Genomic DNA, 25,537 nt, shown 5'->3' with positions numbered 1-25,537 from the left:
GGGCCAGCTGACACTAGATTAAAAAAGACAACACTAATATTGAACAGCTCCATGCCATGAAAATCCACTCCTGCAGCAAACCCTCTCCTGAGCCGATGCTGGACTGTACGGGATTTGACTTGGACGCAGGAGCAGCCCTGTTTCGTTAGCATTTACTGAAGGGGAGCAGCCACCTGTGAAAAGCCACACGCTCCCAGCTCCACAGCCAGCCTGCAGAGCGGGGCCGGCCAGGGCTCCTTGCCTCGCCGCCTCCCGCAGACAACGGGCTTCTGCTGTGCAGCACCAGCCCAGAGCCTGGCCCTGCAGCGGGGCAGCCCCTTGCCCCAGATCCCCGAGAGAGGCAGGGATCCAGACAGGGCTGCCTTCCGCAAGCCCCAATTCCCCCCCCCCCCGAACCACCCTGGCCTCCCCCGGCCGCAGCAACCCCCCCGAGCCAGCCTCAACCCCCGGTCCCAGTAGCCCCCCCCCCGAGCCAGCCTGCCCCCCCCGGTCCCAGTAGCCCCCCCCAGCCAGCCTGCCCCCCCCGAGCCCAGCAGCCCCCCCGGTCCCAGCAGGCCACCCCCCCGAGCCAGCCTGGCGCCCCCGGTCCCAACAGCCCCCCCCGAACCAGCCTGGCCCCCCCAGCCGCAGCAAAGCCCCGAGCCAGCCTGCCCCCCCGTCCCAGCAGACCTCCCCCCCGATCCCAGCAGCCCCCCCGGCCCCAGCTGTCCCCCCCCGAGCTAGCCTGGCCCCGTCCCCAGCAACCCCCCCGAGCCAGCCCCCTACCCCAGCCAACCCTGGCCCCGCCCCGCTCCCAGGCTGCACGCGCGGGGCAGTCAAAGAAGCAGCCACACGCTTTTGCCTCCTACTTCGCCCCGCCCCTGTCGCTCTTGGCCAGTCATCCAGCGGTGGGCGGGACTAAGACGCATGATTGACATCCCGGCCTCCCGAGGCGGCCCCCGCCCTCGGGAAGTTGACAGCCAGGAGGGAGGGGCCAATCGTAGCCAGGTCGGTCAGTCAGTGGGCGGAGGGAGGGAAAAGAGGGCGGGGCATCGCGGAGGGTTGGGCCGCGAGTGAGTGGGGAGGGGGAGTGAGTTCCGGCCTCCTCCCTCCCGATCGGGGCTTGGGATTCCTCCGCCGGCCGTTCACTTTCACACACAGTGCCGTGTGCCTCCGCTCCGCTTGCTGCCTCCGGCGGGGATTATTTGTCGCGGTGGTGGCGGCTCGGGCTCTCCGGTGGCGGTTGAAGCCGGCGGGGGCGGCCGGGCTCGGGCGGCGCTCGTCAGCCGCGGAGAGCCAGCGGGAGGCGAGCCGGCGCGGGGCCCAGCCGGAGGAACAGGCTCGCGGAGGGGGCGCGGGGCCCCTGGGAGGCCGGCGGAGGATGGAGCGAGCGGGGCTGAAGCGGAGGGAAGGAGCCGCCCCGTGAGGGGAGCGGCCCAGAGACCTGGTTCTGCCGAGCCGCCCGGGGCAGGGACGCGGCGCTGCCCTCCGCCCGCTGATACCCGGGGGCCTGGCCCGGCATCCCCGGCCTGCCCCCCGCAGCTCCCCGGCCCCTCGGGCCTGCTCCCCCGCCCGGCCGCGGGGAGCGAGAGGGCAGCGTGCCCCGCTTGCTCGGCCCGCGGAGCCCGGCCCCACCCGGCTGCCGGCGCCCTGGGGTCCCGGGGTCCCTGGTGCCGCGTCGCCACGGACCGCTGCCCCCCCCCCCCCCACTGATCCCCTCCCGGGCCCCCGGGTGTCCCGTCATCTCCCCCCCCCGATCACTGATCCCCTCCCGGGCCCCCGGGTGTCCCGTCATCTTCCCCCCCATCACTAACCCCCTCTAGGCCCCCCGCGTGTCCTGTCATCTCCCCCCCCCACTGACCCCCTCCCGGGCCCCCGTGTGTCCTGTCATCTCCCCCCCCCCCACTGACCCCCTCCCGGGCCCCCGCGTGTCCCGTCATCTCCCTCCCCCGATCACTGACCCCCTCCCGGGTCCCCGCGTGTCCCGTCATCTGCCCCCCATCACTAACCCCCTCTAGGCCCCCCGCGTGTCCTGTCATCTCCCCCCCCACTGACCCCCTCCCGGGCCCCCGTGTGTCCTGTCATCTCCCCCCCCCACTGACCCCCTCCCGGGCCCCCGCGTGTCCCGTCATCTCCCCCCCATCACTAATCCCCTCCCGGCCCCCGCGTGTCCCGTCATCTCCCCCCCCACTGACCCCCTCCCGGGCCCCCGCGTGTCCCGTCATCTCCCCCCATCACTAATCCCCTCCCGGCCCCCGCGTGTCCCGTCATCTCCCCCCCCACTGACCCCCTCGCGTGTCCCGTCATCTCCCCCCCCCACTGACCCCCTCGCGTGTCCCGTCATCTCCCCCCCCCTCACTGACCCCCTCCCGGGACCCCGCGTGTCCCGTCATCTCCCCCCCCCTCACTGACCCCCTCCCGGGCCCCCGCGTGTCCCGTCATCTCCCCCCCCACCCACTGACCCCCTCCCGGGCCCCCGCGTGTCCCGTCATCTCCCCCCCCTCACTGACCCCCTCCCGGGCCCCCGCGTGTCCCGTCATCTCCCCCCCCCTCACTGACCCCCTCCCGGGCCCCCGCGTGTCCCGTCATCTCCCCCCCCTCACTGACCCCCTCCCGGGCCCCCGCGTGTCCCGTCATCTCCCCCCCCTCACTGACCCCCTCCCGGGCCCCCGCGTGTCCCGTCATCTTCCCCCCCATCACTAACCCCCTCCCGGGCCCCCGCGTGTCCCGTCATCTCCCCCCCATCACTAACCCCCTCTAGGCCCCCCGCGTGTCCCGTCGTCTCCCCCTCCATCACTCACGCCCTCTAGGCCCCCTGCGTGTCCCGTCATCTCCCCCCCATCACTAACCCCCTCCCGGGCCCCCGTGTGTCCCATCATCTCCCCCCCGATCACTGACCCCCTCCCGGGCTCCCGCGTGTCCCGTCTTCTCCCCCCCCCCCCGAACACTGACCCCCTCCCGGGCTCCCGCGTGTCCCGTCATCTCCCCCCCCCCATCCCCCCCCCCGGCCCCCCCCCCCCCCCCCCCCCCCCCCCCCCCCCCCCCCCCCCCCCCCCGGGCCCCCGGGTGTCCCGTCATCTCCCCCCCCATCACTAACCCCCTCCCGGGCCCCCGGGTGTCCCATCATCCCCCTCCCCCCATCACTAACCCCCTCCCGGGCCCCTGGGTGTCCCGTCATCTCCCCCCCTCACTAACCCCTCCCGGGCCCCCGGGTGCCCGTCATCCCCCATCACTAACTCCCTCCCGGGCCCCCGTGTGTCCCGTCAGCTCTCTACCCCCATCACTAACCCCCTCCCAGGCCCCCACGTGTCCCGTCAGCTCCCCCCCATCACTAACCCCGACCTGGTTCCCTGTGTGTCCTGTCGCCCTCCATCACTAATCCGCAGGGTCCTTGCATGTCCCCACATCCCCATCGGTAACCCCTCCTTGGGGTCCCTGCGTGTCATCTCATCACTCCATTGGAAACCCTTCTCTGGGGTCCTCCTGCCCCTCCCCACCAGGGTCCTTGTGTGTCTCCTCATCCCCACCACTGGAAGCCTCCTCCTCTCCCCCCGGGATACCTGCGTGTCCCCACATCCCCCCCATCAGCAACCCCCTCCTCCAGGGTCCCTGTGTGTTTCTGCATCCCCCCCATCTGTATCTCACCCCTAATGTGAGGTCCCTGATTTTCCTGGATTTTTACTGTTTGGGACCCAGTGTGTATTGCTCTTAGGGTGCCCCCTTCTTGTATCTGGGCACTTACCTCTCAGGGTCCCATTCCCCCGCTTCCCTCCCTTTCGTTTGGGCACTTTCCTTCACTCCCCAGTGTGTATCTCCCCTGTCCCCGGGGGGGCACCAGCACTGGTGGAGGTGGTGGTAGCTGCAGTAGCAACATGGTAGAGAAGCGATGCCCACGGCTGCAGAGGGACAGTGTGTACCGCTGGTTCTCAGAACTGCCCTCCCCGCAGCGAGTGGAATTTCTCTGTGGCCTCCTGGACCTGTGCATCCCACTTGAACTGCGCTTTCTAGGTGCCTGCTTAGAGGACTTGGCCCGCAAGGACTATCACTCCCTACGTGACTCTGAAATCAAGGCCAACAACCCTGCTGACTTGGGTAGCCTCACTAACTTGACAGATGAGGTGGTACGTAGCAAACTGCTGGTATCCCTTGCCTTGTTGGGGTCTGCACACCGAGAGGCAGCTGGAGTCCTCTTCCGCACACTTACCCATATTGATTCTGTCATCAACAACTATGGGCTGCAGCTCAACGAGGGCCGCACTGGGGATGAATTTCTCTTGCTCTTCACTATGGCGTCCAACCACCCTGCGTTCAGCTTCCACCAGAAGCAGGTACTGAGGCAAGAGCTTACCCAGATCCAAAACATCATGGCCAGCACCAGCAAGAATCCCAGCATCCCCACTCTTAGCACCATGGCAACCTACCCTGGCTGCCATAAGGTGAGTATTGCAACCTCGCACTCTTCCTTTCAGGGTTTGGGTAATATCTCAAACTATTTTTTTGAAGGCTTAAACAACATAGCCACATATTTTCTCCTTCCTACCACTCAAACATTCTAGTGATAAGTGACAACCTAAGGGAACAGCAAAAATCAATTGCCTAGTAGATGGGATGGTCAGGGATTCATCTAGGATCCTTGGGATCTGTGTCAGATAATCAGAAGGGGGACATTCATCAGTGAGTCACAAGTAGATCAACAGAAATGGGCTTGGACTAACTGGACTGCCTCACTTCATGGGTAGCAGATCAAAGACTAGCGAGGGAGAAAGACATGGAAAATCTAGCTGGAAATGGGAGTCAGCATCTATCTTCAAGGATTATGGACTGGAGGGGTTAGGAATTAGGTTTGTTAGAAGTGTCTGTCTGGTGGCAGAGAAATTTTGGTGAGTTTAGGTCCCACTTAACCATAACCCAGTAGGAGAGACTATCTAAATGCTGAACAAAATTGTACTGGAGTTGTACTTAAAGTGGCTGCTTAAGGGACCGATAAAACTATCGAATTCAGTGGGAGTTGGATCTTTGCCTGAGATGGGTAGGTACGTGTTGGAGGTGTCCCATAACATAAGTTTCCTTCTAGTTGTACATTCCTTTGGATGCTGCTGCCTTAAATTTGAAAGTTTGGGGGGGGAGGGTGATTATACTTGGCTGTGGACATCTGGGTGCTTTTTCTCAACATTTTGTTCCCTTGTCTCAAAATATATGGAGCCAACAAGCAGAGGTTACAGGTTTACTTTTTGTTCAATTTAATTTTTTGTTGTGAATGATGTATAGATGGAAAAATATTTTCAGTACAGGCTATAAGGATATAATTAACTGCAGGAGGAGCCTCCATACGAATACTTAATCTTACGGTTTCTGTTCTGCAGAAGAAGCATGACATCAAATCAAAATAAGGAATAGAACAAATATACAGACCTCAGTTCCATCTTCCCCACTCTCACATTCTTGGTGGTTAAAAGCAAAACTTACCGCATACAAAAGTTCTGTAGAAATAGGATCAGGACCAAGTGAACATGCTCAAGGAATAAAGACATGAATGCCTCTGAGAGCATACCATTTTGGTCTTCACTAATAGTATACAATTTTTATCTAGCTGAGAGAGTGCAGCACCATTTAAGCCATTCTAAAATGGATTGAGAATCCATTCTACTGTTCTTCCTGGTACCAATAAAAATTACCTTCTGGTAGTCACTTGCCACTGTGTTCAGAAGAACAATAGCCTTTGGGGCAGTGCATTTTAAACATGGAATCGTATATATGGTACACTGGACCCTTGCCAGAAGGTGCGTCTATATAGCGCAAATTTGCATATAATGCGGTCGCGGCAATAGATCCCAAATTTAATTTTTTTAATAGCAATTCATTTTAACGCGGTCTCCGCTATAACACGGTCTCCACATTAACGCGGTACCGCGCATGGATCCCAAATCCCGCGTTCTAGCGAGGGTCCAGTGTATTGAAGAACACTGATAGTTTACATAGTAACAAAATTCTCTTCTTTAAGGGAGTACAAAAAATTAGTGTCACTTTACTGTACAGACGTTCCCTGGGTTACGCAAGACCTGACTTACGCAAATACGCACTTACGGAAAAAGTTCCATAAGCTTAAAATAGGGGTGTGGGGTTTTTTTGGGCGTAATGGTCAGGTATACGTTTCCAACTTATGCAAAATTCGACTTACACAAGGTGTTCCGGAATGGGACAATTGCGTAAGTCAGGGAGCATCTGTATATATTTTCATTGTCTTTTGAAATTAAGATAATCTGTTTGAAACAATTTCAGACTTCTTTTTAAGAGAAGGCTGCTAAGCTGTTCAGATGCTGGTAGCTAGTTAATACTTTTTAGAACAAGAAGTTGGCTTAAATCTATAGTTGGACAAAGAGCATGGAAAAACAATACATCTTATTCAATCCAACCATGTTTAATTGTGCACAATTAAATCCAAACATTGCAGGCTTGGATGTTGTGATGATGTGACTTGATAACGTTTGCATGATCACAACATCACCCAGAAGAGTCAGCGCAGGTGCCAGGAGAAGATAAGCTGCATTGGGGCCCTAGCCGTCAGAGCTCTATAAAGACTTTCCCAGTGCCAGCCCTTCCCCATCATTTGTGCTTCTTTGCCAGAGCACAAGCTCTGCTGGGTTGGTATTTGATGTCCGCTAAACTCCTGTGAGCACAAACTCCTCTGGGTTTATCTTAAACACTGAGACGTCCTTTGTCACAAGATACAGTGGAACTACCTTAGACTTCCATGCTGTTGATACAGTGTATAATTTAAATAGCCTAATGACTTATCTAAAGTGTCTGTGACTGTAAAAGGTTGTGGTTTTCTAGCCAAATTGAAACCATAGTTTATTTTATTTTTTGTCCATATAAAATCGAACTATTATTTTGCATTAATGTAGTATTTTTATATAAATTCCTTGCTTTTTATATTTTGAAAAATTAAGAGCAACACTGTGTGCATGTTCTGTCATCAAAATAAGCAGCACAGGCGCTGTGCAGTTATGTATATAGACCTTTGAACACACAGCTAGATAAATGTACTCTGTGCACTCTTACATTGAGAGGGAAAACACACAGGCAGTGACTGCCATTTTCATTCATTTGTAACTTTTCAATGTTTTAGTGATTAGGAATCTTTATAGTTCAAATTTGAATTTAAAAATGAAAACACTTGAATTATCCATGAGCAGCAGTGTCTGAAAAATCTATTAATACATGAAAACCACCTTTTATTTTTTTCATTTTCAGTTCGCTCAAAAGGAGTCGCACATAATTTTACTAAAATTAAAAAACAAATGAACAGCTCACTTTCTCCCCAATCCTTTCTGGGCCGTGAACAAGTATGAGAAACTTCAGGCCAAAGGAGTAATTTTGGAAGGAGCTATAAACCTCTGAAAATGCATTTATAATGAAAGTGACTCTTCCAGCACAAATATAACATCAATGCTGTCATGGTATTTGAATGATGTTTGTGTCAACATGTTAATGTTATTTCCCATACCAAGCAAGACACAACTGGGAAGAAAAAAATGTATAATTGTTGAAATAATTCCAATTTACAGTCCGTGAAGTATGTGCATATTTTGTAAGGATCAGGAAGAAAAGGATAATAGCCGTGAAATGTTAAACTCATTACATACAGGGTTTCGTGTTATATGTTTACATCTGGAAGGAGATTGCATGTCCAGTCTGAGGTAGATCTAGACGTTCGGCAGTTTTGATTCTGTGGATTGCTGATCCAGTCTAGTCACTTAAGGTTGAGGGTGAACCATGTAGTATGAAACTTGTGGTGTTCTCTGAGATAGTAAGTATGCGTAACAAAATTGAACTAATTAATTCAAATTTCTGGGTGTTGAACAAGTTTTGCTTTAGATATCCACTGATTTAGGATATACTTTTTTTTTTTTTTTTTACTGTAGATGAAAACAGGTTAATAATATCAATTTTACTCCCACTGTTGCAGGGATGAGGGTTTGGGGGTGATTATTTCAATAACTTTTCCTCCTCTACCTGTCACTTACATAAAACAATTTTGAACCAGGACCAAGAAATACTATACAATGGGGCATTCCAACAAACCGTGAAATAAGGCTGCCTTAGGTGAGTAACGTTTTGGACATCAGTCCTTCAACTGATTCCATGTTGAGGAATGCCCACTGATTTCACTGGGGCTCTGTGCAGGTGTAAGGATCTGACTGGTGGAGTCAGCTGCAGAATCAGAGCCTTTTACATATTAGTTTTGGCCATATTTTGTTTGCAGTTGAAAGGAAGTAACACAGTTAGTGGTTAATATGATACTGTAGTTGTGTGATTCTGTTGCAAATTGATATCTTATGAATGGTAGGCCAGTCAGCCTCCAATTGCTGTACCAACAACTCTGTTCGAAGAAAGTAGCATATGATATCTATCAATCATATTATTCCATAGGCTCATTTAAAACTTTGGAAATAAGCTGCTTAAGAGGGTTTCTGTATTGACCGCTGGATCTGCTTTTAGTGATAAAGTCTTACTTTCAGGTGCATGCAAAATAGTTTTGTTTTTATATTGTGTTGCTGCAGCTGATTGAAGGACCTGAGAATATTTTTGAGGAAACAGTAACTGAAATTTGTAATCCTTTTATGGAACCAAATTTTGAAAAAGTGTGTGTGTGTATATAATTTTTTTATTTTTTTTTTTTTTGAAAGCTGAACCTGAGTCCTATCTAGGAGCTCTCTGGCTTTATGCCAGTCTTGCAAAAGAAGGGTAATAATTGGATTGTTCTTAGCACTATTGGATAACTCTGGTTTTCAACTGAATTTTTAGCCTCCCATCTATCATGAGGAATTATGTCTTGTTCAGTCATTTACTATGTTAATACCTGTTTAGGCTAGAAATTGAAGTGTTGCCGTTCCCCTACCACATGACTCAGCCAGGGACTTCAAGACAAGTGGGTGGTACCCCAGATGGGACAGTGTGAGCCCTAACTTTCTTCCTGGTCCTCTTTCATTTGTGATGGTAACTGCATGGTTGTGTCATCAATGGACCTGCATTCAAATCCCTGTGCTCTAAAAGTGAGAGCCTGTGCTACATGAGCTAAAGGAGGAGTTCTCTTACCTTTGAGGCAATGGCATACACAGACCTCTCTGTGGCCTGACCATTTGTGGGTACAGTGAGCCACACCATGTTAATGTGGGTTACGCATAGGTACTGAGTTTCCAGATTGGAAAGTTGAGACTCCCTACTTGGACTAGCATAATTTACTAATGCTAATCCTAGGCTTCTTGTTTTTTCTCATAAAAATGGTTTAATAGGATGAACCAGGAGGGTTTTTTTATAACTGCATAGGAAGGATTTGAAGGGGGTAAAATAGTCTCTATTAGTAGTATGTTCATTTTAATTAAATGAATGTTACCCAATAGTATAATGAATGTTAACATGACAATCTTATTTAGGCATTTAAAATCAAGCTTATTTGGAAATTGGACTGAATATTCCATTGTGAGAAACCAAATAGAAAGAGCCAAAAAACTTTCACTGAATTCATAATGATGTTGACTTTCCCTCCACTTTTTTTTAATGCAGACTATGATGTTTTTTCTTCAGCCATGTATTCAAGTCCTGTGTTTGTATACTATTTTTTTTTCTAATTATCTATTGACTGTTATCAATTACAACTTAAGCAAAATTGAAGTAGGACACTCTTCATATGAAATAAAAGTGAGTATAAATAAAAGGAATAAAATAGAATAAAGGGAGAATAAAGGAGACTGCACTGTTTTACCTGAACCAGTCTCTAAACTGTTTTAGTTAAATCAGTGCTCAAACTGGGTATAAACCACCCATGGAAAAGCAAAGCTAACAATTGTTAACCACACATAAACATTTCAGTGTGCAACTTCAAAGGTGTTGAACAGCAACCTAGTTTTGAAATATTTAACCAGTCGGTTAAAAATCTGTGTTTTTAAATGTATGATTTAAATTGCATAAATTGAGGTGCTGTGATTCTTTAGCTGGTTATTGCGACAGAGCCTGTCTCTTTCTGTGTGTTTGCACAGCGCCAAGCACAACGGGGCTCTGATCCTGATTGAGCCTTCTAATTATTACTCCAATATGTCTAATAATAACTTTTCCCTTGAAGCCATGTCCTGTGTGAGTGAGTTGCAGAGTATATTTTGTGTTTTGCCATTTTGAGGTTTTGTTGTTTTTGCTGAAAACAAAAGAAGTGCTAATTCTAGAGATGCTATTCCCATGAGTATAGTTAAGGGCTATTAGCCTTTCTGTTGTAGATTATTTTCAATGACATAACTTAGCTGTTAAAATTAGCTCTATATGAAACTTGGGAGAGAAGGTTTGGATTTTTTTTCCTTTGAAATGTTCCATATTGGTAAAAGGGAAGAGAGCAGGATGAATCAAGAATTGCTTTGCCTGTATGTAAATTAGGAGAAATATAAAAGGCAGTAAAGACAATGATGTTGGTGTCGTCCAAATCCACATTTCCATATATGCATCTTGTGTGAGTTTTGCATTGAGTATGTGGGGCAGCAAACTGCCAACTACTTAGCTTTTGGGTAACTGCTAACAATATAATTATATACCTCAACAGTGTTTGAAATCACTGACACTTTTAAACTAAAATACTGCACAATATGCAGTTTTAAAGCCTTCATAATTAACTAAAAAGGATCCAAAAGTAATCAGACCAATTGCTTAGGAATAACTTTTTAATTGAAGAGTTGTAGAGTCAACGATATACTAGAAAATGTTGCTTTTAAACATTGGCTGGCTTTCCCCAGCCCCTGTTTTCCTGTTTTATATGTGAATATTGTCACTATCTAACAGCATTTTTTAAACCTATATTCACTGTTTTAAAATATGGATTTTATCTTGTTCACATGTCCTTCTGAATCTGTGAGTTCTTAGTCAGTGAGACCAGAGTACCTGTGAATTATTCCAGTGACAAGGGAAACTAGAAGTCCATTCACTGCCTGATTTGCACTTCAACGAATATAAGGCTTGCCTTTCCTTCTCTTCCCCTCTCACCTCTCAAATGCGATGCTGGGAGTTGGCAACTGCAAAAGAAGCATAACACTATTTTGATGCCTAAGGCCTAGTCTATGCGACAGAGTTAGATCGACATAAGGTAGCTTATGTCGACCTAACTCTGCAAGCGTTTACACTAAAATGTAGCTCTCACCAATGTAACTTGTTCACTACACCGACTTAATAACTCTCCCTCTGCGAGAGGCATAGGGCTTAAGTTGATGTAGTTAGGTTGATGCAGTGTCAGTGTACTCTGCATTGCTTACATCAACTGTTGCTGCCTTTCAGAAACTGTTCCACAATGCACCATGCTGGCAGTTAAATCAGTGCAAGTGCTCCCAGTGAGGACGTGCACCGCCAACACAAGGAGCATCGTGTGGACATGTAAAACTGATTCAATTATTGTGGTGGCTGTACATCAACGTAACTTAGGTTGACTTAATTTTGTAGTGTAGGCTTCCTTTCGAGTGTATCAACCAGTACTGTCACCTGTTCAGCTGAAATGGTGCTAGCCTCAATGGCCAGATCATTTTTTAACCACAGTGTTGATTAAACATGCTTTCAGTAGATTTAATTAAGTGGTGATAAAATCAGGTCTGGCTGCAGGAGCCTTAGTCATGCTTTGGCTACTACTACCACTGATGCTGGCTGGGAATTGTTTTGTAAACTTTCCAAATTTAGAGATGGTCTAAAGGTTTAGAGAAAGACAGACAGACAAAAAGCCCTATACTGGAAGTCTTGGATACTTTCAAGTGGACCAATAAGATGGACCTGCGTGGTACTTAGTGCAAGTGTCAATGTGTTTTGTTGCTTTCTTTGTAGATATGAATCATATTGTGAATATCTGCAGCTAAAATTGTATACATATGTACTCTAATTGTATAGATGGTGGGTCTGCCTCTTGCTACTGGAGAGATTTCGCCTTAAAAAATTGTATAAACAAAAGCCCTATCAAGAACGTAAGGAGAAGTTTATGCACGTTTAATCTCAAATCATACATTAAAATACTGTGTAGTTCAGGATAGAGACCTGCATATCAGATCATGCTGATACGTGCCTAAGTCACTGTTAGTATTAAACTGTCTTCTGTTGACTGCTTTGCTATTTAAAATAAAAGTTGTACTGGCAGAATATAGAAGTGATCCACAGTCTATACTTGCACGAACTTCTTTCTGATCTCAAATGGAAAATCTAAAAAAGGCCTGAATCCTTTTAAATGGTTTATAAATTTGAAAAGATCTGACTCTTTTATGCAGTAGGTAACTAATTTAGGTGCTCAAAACTGCATTATGTATCAAATATTAGTGACGATTCAGTGAGTGGAGGGGAAAGATTAACGGTATTTCCCATTTTTTATTCTGTCCCACCCCATAAATACTATAATACAGAATTGCATGAAAGCTGTGGAACTTCTGGTCGTGTTGTGTTGTGTCCTCTTGCTGCTTAATGATGTATTTTTTTTTTTTTTAAAGCTGAAGTCTTCTTTTAAAGGAAATTTTGTTTGCTTTACAGCAGTAGCTCAGGTTTTGTGTGTTCTGGAAGATTCCATGGCCCTGTGTGCATTATGGAATTTTAGTAAAGGTTTCTGGACAAAGGAAATCTTTATTAAAGAGTAAAGTTGATTAATCGCAGTTAACTCATGCGATCAACTCAAACATATTAACAGCAATTTAAAAAATTAATCATGATTAATCGCACTGTTAAACAATAGAATACCAATTGACATTTATTAAATATTTTTGGATGTTTTTCTACATTTTCAAATATATTGATTTCTATTACAACACAGAATACAAAGTGTTCACTTTATATTATTATTAATAATTACAAATATTTTCACTGTAAAAATAAGCAAAAGAAATAGTATTTTTCAATTCACTTCACAATTAAGGTACTGTCGTGCAATCTCTTCATCGTGAAAGTGTAACTTACAAATGTAGATTTTGTTTTTATTACATAACTGCACTCAAAAACAAAACAATGTAGAACTTTAGAGCCTACAAGTCCACTCAGTCCGTCTTCTTATTCAGCCAATTGCTAAAACAAACAAGTTTGTTTACATTTACAAGAGATACTGCTGACTACTTTTATTTACAATGTCACCTGAAAGTGAGAATAGGCATTCGCATGGCACTTTTGTAGCTGGCGTTGCTAGGTATTTACATGCCAGATACACTAAACGTTCATACTTTGGCCACCATTCCAGAGGACATGCTTCCATGCTGATGATGCTCATTTAAAAAAATGTGTTAATTAAATTTGTGACTTAACTCCTTGGGGGAGAATTGTATGTTTCCTGTTCTGTTTTACCTGCATTCTGCCATATGTTTCATGTTATAGCAGTCTCGGATGATGACCCAGCACATGTTCATTTTAAGATCACTTTTCACAGCAGATTTGACAAAACGCAAAGAAGGTACCAATGTGAGATTTCTAAGGATAGATACAGCACTTGACCCAAGGTTTAAGAATCTGAAGTGCCTTCCAAAATCTGAGAGAGATGAGGTGTGGGAGAATGCTTTCAGAAGTCTTAAAAGAGCAATGCTCCGATGTGGAAACTACAGAACCCGAACCACCAAAAAAGAAAATCAACCTTCTGCTGGTGGCATCTGACTCCAGTTGATGAAAATGAACATGCGTCGGTCAGCTCTGCTTTGGATCATTATCGAGCAGAACCCATCATCAGTATGGACTCATGTCTTCTGGAATTGTGGTTGAAGCATGAAGGGACATACGAAGCTTTAGCGCATCTGGCACATAAATATCTTGCGATGCCGGCTACAGCAATGCCATACGAACGCCTGTTCTCACTTTCAGATGACTTAAACAAGACGTGGGCAGCATTATCTCCTGCAAATTGTAACCAGACTTGTTTGTCTGAGCGATTGGCTGAAGTAGGACTGAGTGGAATTGTAGGTTCTAAAGTTTTACATTGTTTTGTTTTTGAATACAGTTTTTTTTGTACATAATTCAACATTTGTAGTTCAACTTTCATTTTAAAGAGATTGCACTACAGTACTTGTATTAGGTGAATTGAAATATACAATTTCTTTTGTTTTTTACAGTGCATATATTGTAATAAAAATAAAGTAAGCACTATATGCTTTGTATTCTGTTATACTTCAATATATTTGAAAATGTAGAAAACATCCAAAAATATTTAAATAAATAGTATTCTATTATTGTTTAACAGTGCAATTAATCACAATTAGCTTTTTAAAAAAACTTATCACATTAATCACTTGACAGCCCTATTAAAGGTCAGCATTCGCCACACCTTTGATTAAGGTCTGTGAGCATATAATACACACAGAGTTATAGAATTTACAGCGAGAATGGGCCACCAGATCATCATCATCTGCTCTGTGATATGCAGAATGTTGTCCAGCAACAGCAGGGATGACTAGACTTGACCTTCATGGTATTTCTAAGGCCTTTTCTACATTGGAGATTTATCCCAATTCCAGCCATCAGTGAATAGCCGTCTGTGTAACTGCACTGGTATGAGCCCCTAGTTAGATAGGGAAAGCCAAGCAGTGATTTGTACCACTAGAGCTTACTGTGATTTAAAACCAGGGTATGCTGCTGCAGTGCAAATCACAGCTTTCCATTTCTATACTAGACTGGGATTGCACAAGTGTTGCTACATTGGTGGCCAGAATTCCTAATGCAGACAAGGTCTAAGATTTAAAACAAACAACAAAAAATCAGAAACACGTAAAAAGGCAGGAGCAGGAATTTGTTTATGAGTCATAAAAAAACAAGAGGGCACAAGCCAGACTCTTTAAAAATCCTTTGCAGCTCACCCGTAAATCTTTCTGCATTTAAGAAACTGAAAGAGAGATTCCTACTCATCAGGATTTATTCCAAGGGTGTATATCTGGAATTTGACTTGTTTACACCAGTATTGATGGCTGGCCCCCAATGAAGCTACACCAAGGCATGCCCAAGTGTAGGCAAGGAAAGCCATGATTTGTGCCAATGAAGCTTGCCCTGGCGCAGTATTGGCCATTGATTGTTGGATATGGTCAAATTCCCAGTATAGATGTTTCACTTTCTGAGGCATTTAAGCCCCAGTCCAACAAAGGTCTTAACTACATGTGTAAATTTAAGAAGGTGAGCAGTGGTATCATGGATTTTAAAGAGAAAAGCCTACATCTAAGATCAGTAGTGCCCTAGTCTTGCAGACAAACCCGTGAATAGTCCCTTTCACTTCATTGGGACTACAGGCATGCATGAGGTTACTCACATACGCAAAAGTTGGCAGAACTGGGGCCTCAGGCAGCATCTTGGAGCCTAGCCCCTGGTTTTCATGCTTCATGGATCAAACTTAGAATGGTGACCTAGTCTCCTATTGCTAGTTAGGAAATTGACATGAGTAACACTGAGAGGGATGGGTAGGTTTTTGGGTTTTTTGGAGTGTTGTTTTCTTTTTTAAATGGAAGCCTAAATCACTCAGGGTTCACTTTTTAGAAGCAGCTATGTACCTAAAAACCCAGAAAAGAGGAGCGACCCTGTCCCAATTTGCAGTCTTCAGCTGTAACATCTTTTGGTTGAGTGGGTATTCTAAAACAGTACTGTAGTATCTGAATGATCCCACAATATTTAGCTCATGCTAATTGGAGATTGAAAGGACTGCTATTTAAATTTTCCCCAAGACTTTATAAAAGATGGAACAAAATTGTTAAATATTCTCTATATGTGGCCCCAAACCTGAGAGGTCTGGAAATGAAAAAAAAAAAAAAAATCTTAAATTGAGTTAGAGGAAGCTCTCAGACAATGTAATTTACAGGGTGAAAAATTAGTGTAGCCCATTACTCTCTAAGATTCCTGCCTCCCCAATCCTTAGTTATTTTTCATATCTGCAACATTATGTGGATTTTTCCCTCAACAATAAATAGGAAATGATTGTATTCATTCATGCAGCTCTTGTGCTTGAAGCCATTAGATGCTACTTAGTGCTATTCTCTTATCCAGCCTTCACTTTGTATGTTTTTAGTCTTATTATACTCTGAATATTTATGACTGAATAGGAAAGGAAATCCGTATTTATTTTGCATAGAGTATTAGTGAATAAACATCCCCCATGAATTTCTTCAGAACAAGTAGTTCCCAAAAAACCATCTATGTAATCTTTTCATAAACTTGGAGAGAATAAGTAGTCATGTTACACATTAGATAGTGTTGGTTTTAATTCAGTCCAGGCCAACAAATAGTTTTCAGTTAAACCATCTATATTTTGTGTTCTGGTTAGTTATTCTGAAAGGGAGCAGATAATTACTGTTCTACTTAAATACTTACCAAGTTAAATTTCCCATTTATGAACACTGCTGTTCTCATGAAAGGAATTTGTGTAGTAAATCCACTGTTATACATCCTCACTGGGTAGCACAGCTAACAATTAGTAAAGCTGGCTTCAAAGATTTACCACTTCCCATACCTATTTGAGCCATCCATGCATTAGTGAGAACATTTTAGACTGGTAGCTCTTATTACCTCTTGTACAGCTACAGAACGGGTTGTCAGTATTTCCATTATGAACTTATCTTTGTGCATGGTAATACATAGGAACCATGACATAAGAACCTGAACTCTGAATTTTCTTGCTATTTTAAATTTGTCAACTGTGACTCAGTTAACATGGTTTGTATTTAATGAATCATGATATATAATTTCTGCACAGAACCCCCCTCAATGAGCCACTGTGCTTCCAGCCCCTCCCCCCCCGACTCCTCACTGAGCTGCCCGCACCCAGATTTCCCCCCCCCCACAAAACCCTCTCACCCCACACCTGTATCCTCCCACACTAAGCCCTCCATACTTGGATCCTGCTGAGCTGAGCCTGCCTGCCCACAGCTGGTGTACAGGGCCCCGGGGTGTTTCTGGGGCAGGCCCTGCCCTTGCGCTTTCTCAGGGTTGGGTGCAGAGTCCATGTCCTTGGGGCAGGGGTGGGTGTTGTATGGTGGTCTCCCATCTTCGTGCAGCCAGTGACTTGTGCTCCCCACTGCCACGCTGGAGCCTCCACATTTATTTATTGACAAATAAAATTTGTAGAATTTTAAAATATTGTGTACAGAATTTTTATTTGCTTGGCGCAGAATTCCCTCAGGAGTAGTGTGGCTGTAAAAACGTAATTGTGTGTAAATGTTGATATTTTTCAGGTCAGTTTTCTTCTAGGACTGCAAGTTTCACTGTTCATGCAATCCTAGGATATTGCAGTGTGTGTGGTCCAATCAAATATCACTTATTCCTTCATTTTAAAATAGCTGGCTGATCTGAAAATATTACTTACATTCCAAAACATTTTTTATTGAAACTTTCCCTTTCTCTAGAAAAACTTCAGTGATATGTAACGTCAAAGGATATGGAAGTCAGTGGAAAAAAGTTATTTAAAATCTGTGTGAAGACTTTTAAACAGTCATAGTGAGCCTGACCATAACACCATTAGCTCCCTAACTAAAGTGCTCCATTTGGAACTGATCATGGTGTTGTGGTTGTATGTCAGTTTGAATTTACTGTACTTCGATGTGAGAGTGAGTCAGATAACATATGAGTTCAGCTTCTCAAGATGTGGGCTAAATTGATCTTTACCAAAAATAACAAACGGATTTATGTCTTCCTGGGAAGAATTCAGATTTTGCGTGTAACCAAAAATGGGTGACAGCAGGCCTTACTTGGGAAAACGTCAATCTGTTTCTTGGGTTAAACTTTCCACTGCCAGCAGCAGGTTGGAGTCAGCAGAATGCCCAGCCCTCTGGAACGTCTCTCTCCAGCAATCCACCAGAGTCTGAGTTTAATGAGCTTCAGAAACAGTGCATGATTAGCTCTTCGATCAAGCCTTTGAAAAATTTTAGTTAGGGCATTGGGATTTGTGTGTGTGTGTGTGTGACTGAGCTAAGGGTTTCATTGCTAGCCTTTTAATCTGAAAGCTTCGTTTTACAATTGTTCTTATGGGTGTAAGGCACCTGTGTGCTTGGCTGTAGGCCTCCAAGTAAATGTCTGAATTAAAAAAGTAAAAGCAGTCTAGTGATGTTGAAGAGGAAGACAGGAGTTGTAGTCATTTCTGTTCCAACATCTCTCAAGATTTTCTCCTATAATCTGTCTTTCCCTTTTGGGGGCTCTGGTGGTGTTTTTTTAAAGCAGGTCGACTTCTCTAGTACAGGTGTAAACAGTCATAGTTTGAACAAATGAGTTTTATGAGTGCAGATTTTCAAATTCCTTCTCTTGTGCACTTAGGTGTTAAAGTGTGTGCGTGTCACACATGTGAAGGCCAATGTCTTATGTGAACCTCACAAAGGGATAATTCTACAAAAACAGAGAGAAATTATGCAAAATCTAAAACATGTAATCCAGTCACAATATACTAGGCTAATGATGGGGTGGATGAGATGTTTTTAAAAAATTGCTTTCGTTCTCATGGCCCTGCCTGGAATCACTATGTGACTGAACCTTAGAGGAAATTGTAAACTCTGATGTTAGTTACCGTGAATAATGACTAGTTTATTTTGTTACACTGAGATTACATTTTCCTCTCTTGTGATTTGTGAAAGGATAGAACCTATGTTAAATTAGAATCCTTCAGACTGGGATTTCTTGTTAATTCAAAATGTGGCAGTTGAATTTCAAGGAATGCATTTGTTAAAATGAGTACTTTTGTTGGTGTTAATAACCTATTTAAACACACAGGTTTTTCACCTTTCAGATACTTAAGCCCTATTGCTAATGTGACCATTCTCCATATCTGCTTCTCCTTTTTTAGAAAATGAGAGAGGCTAATTGACTTGCTTTAGGTGGTAAATTCTTCACGTTACGCTACTAACAATAGGTGTTTCTCTACATTGTAGCACAAATGTGCAGATTGTTGTGGACAGCAACTAAAGGAGTTTAAATGTTCTGTTTTTCATATGATTTATGTTTGTTTTTCTAGCTCTTGAGTCATAGTGAAAATATGTTCCTTATGCTAAGTGCAGTTCAAAAGGTACATATTAGGCTATAAAGTCAGTTTTTGATGAGGCAGCCTACTTGTTCAAGTTTTTCTCTTTCACAATGAATCATTTTTCATCAAAGTATAGTCTTCAGATCTTGATGGCAAGCTCCCAAATTGTAAAGTCAACTGAGTCACTTTCTTACACTGTTTTTTGTCCTGAGAGGTGAAGTTGGTTTCTTATCTGTTGCAGTTAAGGTGACCAGATGTCCCTATTTTATAGGGACAGTCCCAATATTTGGGGCTTTTTCTTCTATAGGCACCTATTACGCCCCACCCGCTGTCCCAATTTTTCACACTTGCTGTCTGGTCACCCTAGTTGCAGTAATATTTAAGATACATGACACAACATGAAAGTGGTTGCCCTTTGCCTGACATAGTAACCCAGGTTTGCTCTTAAAGTACAAACTCTTCTTTTGTTAAAATGTGTTTAAAATGGACTGTTGCATAAACATAACACTTTAAAATAAATGATACTTTGTGTACCACTGTGTGGATTATGAAGGCTAATTTAGATTTACAAATGGCTGACTAAAAAGTTCCTCCACCAAATTGTTATTTGTAAAAATATACTGAAAAATGTATAACTGTTTTAGAATAGAATAGTAATGCTCTTGATGGCTCTTAACTCAATTTGAAACACTATTCATGTAGTAGAGGAAAATGGAATATTCCAAAGTTATATCAGCTTTGTTTATTTGTTTTTTCCAGGTCACTCCAAGATCTGAGACCCCCATAAAAAGTGTCAGTAACAGTTTGGAAAATGCACTACATACGTCGGCACATTCCATTGAGGAGTCGTTACCCAAGAGATCTTCAGGAAAACACTCCAAAGGTGGGTCCCAACTTGCTTTGCATAATTCACATCATATATCTCTAATTGCTTTAAGGAAGTATTTTATAATCCTGATGCAAGATTGTAACTGTGTTTCTTTGCTAACTTGTTGAATTCAGCAAGGATAGCACACTGAATGTAGAATGATCATTGGAGAAAGTCATCTTAGTCCTCCACTAAATAGTTAAATGTTTATAGTAAGAGACACATTCTGCTGGGCAGTTAGCAAGAATGTTGCTTACAACTTAACCTCCTTTTAACTCTTTTTTGTCAAATTATGTCTTCGTGAAAACTAAATGTCTTCTGATTTGTTTAAGTAATTGGTAGTCCATATATCTTGTGTCTTTGTATAAGTAGTTAATTAATATATTTTAGTACAAAAATGTTTGCTATAGTCATTGTTGCTGTTCCTCTTAGAGACGAGACAACAGGTAGAAGAGCAGCTATGTTTTGGTATTCTGTTTTGGTTTTCAAGAGGACATTCCTGTGTGTGCAGTAAGGAGGGGTGGATGGTACGAGAATCAGTCGACCCTTGGCACCTTCCTTCCCCCAGCCATACAACCCCTATTGTTCTGTTCATTTGCTAACTCTGAAAACTGAATGTTCATCCAAAATCACTAGGAGTTCAATTTAATGCTGCATTGCCAGTAGGTAATAATAAATGTACAGACCTTTCAGTGTCCAGTATCTGTGTGTAAGCATACCTTTCGTGTTGAGATCATCGGTTATTTAAAAAAATGTTTGAGAATGTTGGTGGTGGATGGGGAGCTGAAACAGATTGTGTTCACACTTTGACCTTTGTACTTGTAGCAAATTGATACATTGCCATGGGTGTAGTCAGCCTCATGGGGGGGTTGGTATAGGAAGGAACAGTTCTAGACATTTAATGGTACATTCAATGGGGACACAAGCAAAAAAATAGGTTTCCTGAAATTTTGAGTGGAGAGCAACGTCCCTTTCCACTCCCATCCCTTTGAGTATTTCTAAGCATAAGTCAATCTCCTTTACTTTAGATCAGCAACACCCAGAATCTGAGTTCACTGTTTTTTTTTTTTATTGCAGGCAGAGAAATATGTGGCCCATGGTTATGTTGGAGAATATTTTGAGCTCTGAGCTAGTTGTAATGGGGTTTAAAACCCTATACAGAGACTAAGAGAGTGAAGGAGCAGTATTGGACCAAGAGGGTCTCATCCCTCAGCAGCTATGGAGCATGCTTCAAAGGAGGGGGAGAGTGGCAATGCGGGGGAGAATAGGAATGAAGGAGAGGCTATCCGAAGGTAACAAGACAGTTTTCAGCTTCTGGGGACAGAACTATCCACAGGAGAAAGATCTGGATTGTGGGTAAAACCACAACCAGGAGGGTAAGAGCCTGAAGGCTAGGACTATAACAGGGTTTAAAAGAGAACTAGATAAATTCATGGAGGTTAAGTCCATTAATGGCTATTAGCCAGGATGGGTAAGGAATGGTGTCCCTAGCCTCTGTTTGTCAGAGGGTGGAGATGGATGGCAGGAGAGAGATCATTTGATCTTTACCTATTAGGTTCACTCCCTCTGGGGCAACTGGCATTGGCCACTGTCGGCAGACAGGATATTGGGCTTGATGGACTTTTGGTCTGACCCAGTATGGCCATTCTTATGACACTTTCTCCACCCTCACTCCCTGTTGAGATAGAATAACTGAACACTCGGAGGAGAGCTGGGGAATACTTATTTGACCATGTGAGCTGCTGAGACTGGGAACTCCCTGCTAGATTGGGGAGAGGACTGCAGCTATGCCCCAAACTGAAGAGAGAGCAGGGAGTTAGGAAGCAGCACGGGGGGGGCTAGTTAGATGCAGTAGAAAGAGACAAATGAAGCACTTAATCCCACTCCCCTGGGGCCCTTAGCCGAGACCGGTGGAGATGGAGGTCTTGGGTGCCCCCTACTGGCTACTGCCAGGAGAACTCTGGGGCACTAGGAACGACTGAATGAAGCTTGACCGTTAGCCTTGCTGACTGCTATGCAAGCCCATCCCAGGATGCTGGGGTTGGAAGGACTATTGAGCTACGGCCTTCCTGCTAGACCTGCCGGCTTCCGAGTAAAATCTGCTGTGCTAGTTTTATACTTATGTAGAACAACTTTTGTTAACTGCCTTTGTAGGATCTGTATAGAAGAAATAATGCTGATAAATTACACACATTAATTAATGCTAATATTTTGTCATTAAATTTAGAATAGGCTTCAAATGCAACAACAAATCTAAGAAGTTATGGACTGAGTGATAATTTCAAATAAAGAGCTGAAATCTAGTCATTTTGCTGGGGGCAATGTTGTGTAGTGGTTAGAACAGTGGCCTGTAAATCTGGTCTCTGGGTTTCTGTCATTTGCTATGTAACGTTGGGTAAATCTCTCTCAACCTCTTTCTGCTTCAATTTCCCCATCTGTAAAATGGATATAGTAATACCACTTTGAAATCCTTGATGAAAGGTGCTTTTACAAGTGCAACATTATTTATTTGCTATAGAAGCAGAGGAGCCAAAACAGAATGGAAGTAATTAAAGATCCTAAGTAAAACTTCTTGGCTTGTCTCCACTGGAAACTCCTATTTTGTGATATACCCAACAATAATCCCAATAGCTATAAGTAGCAGTAAATTTACAGCCAAATAATGCTGTAAGTAGCTATTTCTTCAGCTGTGAAAAATGCAACACTCGGAAGAAACCTGCCAGGGTTCGTGACTTCCATCTGACAAAAATAGGACAGGGTTTGGCATTGAATTTTCATTCTTGGACCATGATTATTGTTCTAGCACCAGAAAATGTGCCAAGACTAGACATGGTACAGACTGAAATTAATTACGTTTTCCTCTTACACTTTTTTTTATTTTTAATCTATGAATTTTAGAATAGGATAACCAGTTTGTTTGCAGGGGTGTTGTTTAATGTGTATGTTGCAAAATGCTTAGGGATCAAAAGGAATCATGCAACAAATACAATTATTTGAGTAACTAGTATTCTAGCTTCTAGTTAACCAGCAACAAAGACTATGTCTGTCCTGTGGGATGTTGGGCCTCTCCTTGCAGGTTGGAGTCAGATCTGAGATTGACAGCCAGCCTGGGGCAAGGACTGGGGCCAGGACTGCCCCTCTGTGGAAAAGCCCCATAGCTCTCTGCCTCCACTCCTGGGTGAACAGTTGACCAGGGGTCTCTCCATTGTAGCAGAGGCTTTCAGGGATAGAAATACCCAAAGATTTTGAATTTTACTCCATTGGAGATGCCATAAACAAATGTAAATATTTTTTTTAATTCTATCTTTTTTGGCCAGGAGTTTCTAGCCAGCCTTTCCTCATATCCCTTCTCTGAAGGGATTGCTGCTGGGGCAGATTGCAAATGCTCTAGGTTGCAAATGCTCTAGTTCCTTCTCTCTAGTCAGGAGCCCTAAGCCAGACTGCCCCAGCTGCAGAGAGGAGCTTGTGCCTGAAACAGAGAGCAACCCAGAGGTGAAGGAGAGGGCCAGGTCTCCCTGAAGCACTCCAGACACCCTTGGCGGGCAGGAGGGCCGGGTCCTTACCAAGCCAGAGAATTGGGCCATGGATAAAATTTGCAAATGCCTGGCTCTCAGAAATATTAGTAAACCATACACTCTGTGGTTGTTCGTGTTTTTAGCAGGATTTTCTGGGTCCTGGAAATGTTGACAGTGGTTGTTAATTAACCCCCTACCCTTCACCCTTAGTATCCAACTTTCAGTGCACTTGGAGGTAGAAATATTGCATACTCCTAGCTGGTGAAGGAGGCAAGAAAAGCAGTGGGCTATACTGTTAAGTCTGCTGAATACTTCTTGGAGATGACTTAGCTTCAGTAATTCTAGTTTGTATAAATAGTGTAGTTAGTGTATTTGCAGTATTTTATATTGTCCTGATTGGTTGGGTTTTTTTGTTTGTTTGTTTGCTCGCTCATCTGTGTGTCACAAGATGGTTAGCTGGAAACATCTATATATGTTATCTTTCACATATAACTTAACTTAGTCTTCTTAGTCTGGATTAAGTTTAGAAGTGTGAGCAACAAGGGTGATGTCGTGGTGGGAGTCTGCTATAGACCACTGGACCAGGGGGATGAGGTGGATGAGGCATTCTTCCGGCAACTCACAGAAGTTACTAGATCGCAGGCCCTGGTTCTCATAGGAGACTTCAATCACCCTGATATCTGCTGGGAGAGCAATACAGCGGTGCACAGACAATCCAGGAAGTTTTTCGAAAATGTAGGGGACAATTTCCTGGTGCAAGTGCTGGAGGAACCAATTAGGGGCAGAGCTCTTCTTGACCTGCTGCTCACAAACCGGGAAGAATTAGTAGGGGAAGCTAAAGTGGATGGGAACCTGGGAGGCAATGACCATGAGATGGTCGAGTTCAGGATCCTGACACAGGGAAGAAAGGAGAGCAGCAGAATACGGACGCTGGACTTCAGAAAAGCAGACTTTGACCTCCTCAAGGAACTGATGGGCAGGATCCCCTGGGAGAATAACATGAGGGGGAAAGGAGTCCAGGAGAGCTGGCTGTATTTTAAAGAATCCTTATTGAGGTTACAGGGACAAACCATCCCGATGTGTAGAAAGAATAGTAAATATGGCAGGCAACCAGCTTGGCTTAGCAGTGAAATGCTTGCTGATCTTAAACACAAAAAAGAAGCTTACAAGAAGTGGAAGATTGGACAAATGACCAGGGAAGAGTATAAAAATATTGCTCGGGCATGCAGGAGTGAAATCAGGAAGGCCAAATCACACCTGGAGTTGCAGCTAGCAAGAGATGTTAAGAGTAACAAGAAGGGTTTCTTCAGGTTGTTAGCAACAAGAAGAAAGTCAAGGAAAGCGTGGGCCCCTTACTAAATGAGGGAGGCAACCTAGTGACAGAGGATGTGGAAAAAGCTAATGTACTCAATGCTTTTTTTGCCTCTTGTCTTCACGAACAAGGTGAGGTCCCAGACTACTGCACTGGGCAGCACAGCATGGGGAGGAGGTGACCAGCCCTCTGTGGAGAAAGAAGTGGTTAGGGACTATTTAGAAAAGCTGGACGAGCACAAGTCCATGGGGCCGGATGCGCTGCATCCGAGAGTGCTAAAGGAGTTGGCGGATGTGATTGCAGAGCCGTTGGCCATTATCTTTGAAAACTCATGGCGATCGGGGGAGGCTAATGTAGTGCCCATCTTTAAAAAAGGGAAGGAGGAGGATCCTGGGAACTACAGGCCAGTCAGCCTCACCTCAGTCCCTGCAAAAATCATGAAACAGGTCCTCAAGGAATCAATTCTGAAGCACTTAGGGGAGAGGAAAGTGATCAGGAACAGTCAGCATGGATTCACCAAAGGCAAGTCATGTCTGACTAATCTAATTGCCTTCTTTGACGAGATAACTGGCTCTGTGGATGAGGGGAAAGCGGTGGACGTGTTATTCCTTGACTTTAGCAAAGCTTTTGACACACTCTCCCAAAGTATTCTTGCCAGCAAGTTAAAGAAGTATGGGCTGGATGAATGGACTATAAGGTGGATAGAAAGTTAGCTAGATTGTTGGGCTCAACGGTAGTGATCAATGGCTTCATGTCTAGTTGGCAGCCGGTATCAAGTGGAGTGCCCCAAGGGTCAGTCCTCAGGCCGGTTTTGTTCAATATCTTCATAAATGATCTGGAGGATGGTGTGGATTGCACCCTCAGCAAGTTTGCAGATGACACTAAACTGGGAGGAGAGGTAG

General features: G+C 44.6%; 1 protein-coding gene across 2 annotated transcripts in view; it reads left to right on the top strand.

The window, feature by feature from the left end:
• Positions 1–3,147: 3,147 nt before the first annotated feature.
• Positions 3,148–25,537, top strand: part of ZCCHC14 (zinc finger CCHC-type containing 14) — a 90,704-nt gene continuing 68,314 nt past the window's right edge. The window contains exons 1-2 of one of the 2 annotated variants that reach the window (XM_043526350.1): positions 3,148–4,415; positions 19,700–19,823. In XM_043526350.1, coding sequence (XP_043382285.1) covers positions 3,852–4,415; positions 19,700–19,823 — 688 coding nt within the window. In that variant the 5' untranslated portion in view covers positions 3,148–3,851. The remainder of the gene's footprint in view (positions 4,416–19,699; positions 19,824–25,537) is intronic. The other variant, XM_007059289.4, reaches the window with a different exon arrangement.

Source organism: Chelonia mydas, chromosome 12, assembly GCF_015237465.2.
Source record: "Chelonia mydas isolate rCheMyd1 chromosome 12, rCheMyd1.pri.v2, whole genome shotgun sequence".
Lineage (NCBI taxonomy): Eukaryota > Metazoa > Chordata > Testudines > Cheloniidae > Chelonia > Chelonia mydas.
This window is presented reverse-complemented; position numbering and strand designations above follow the sequence as displayed.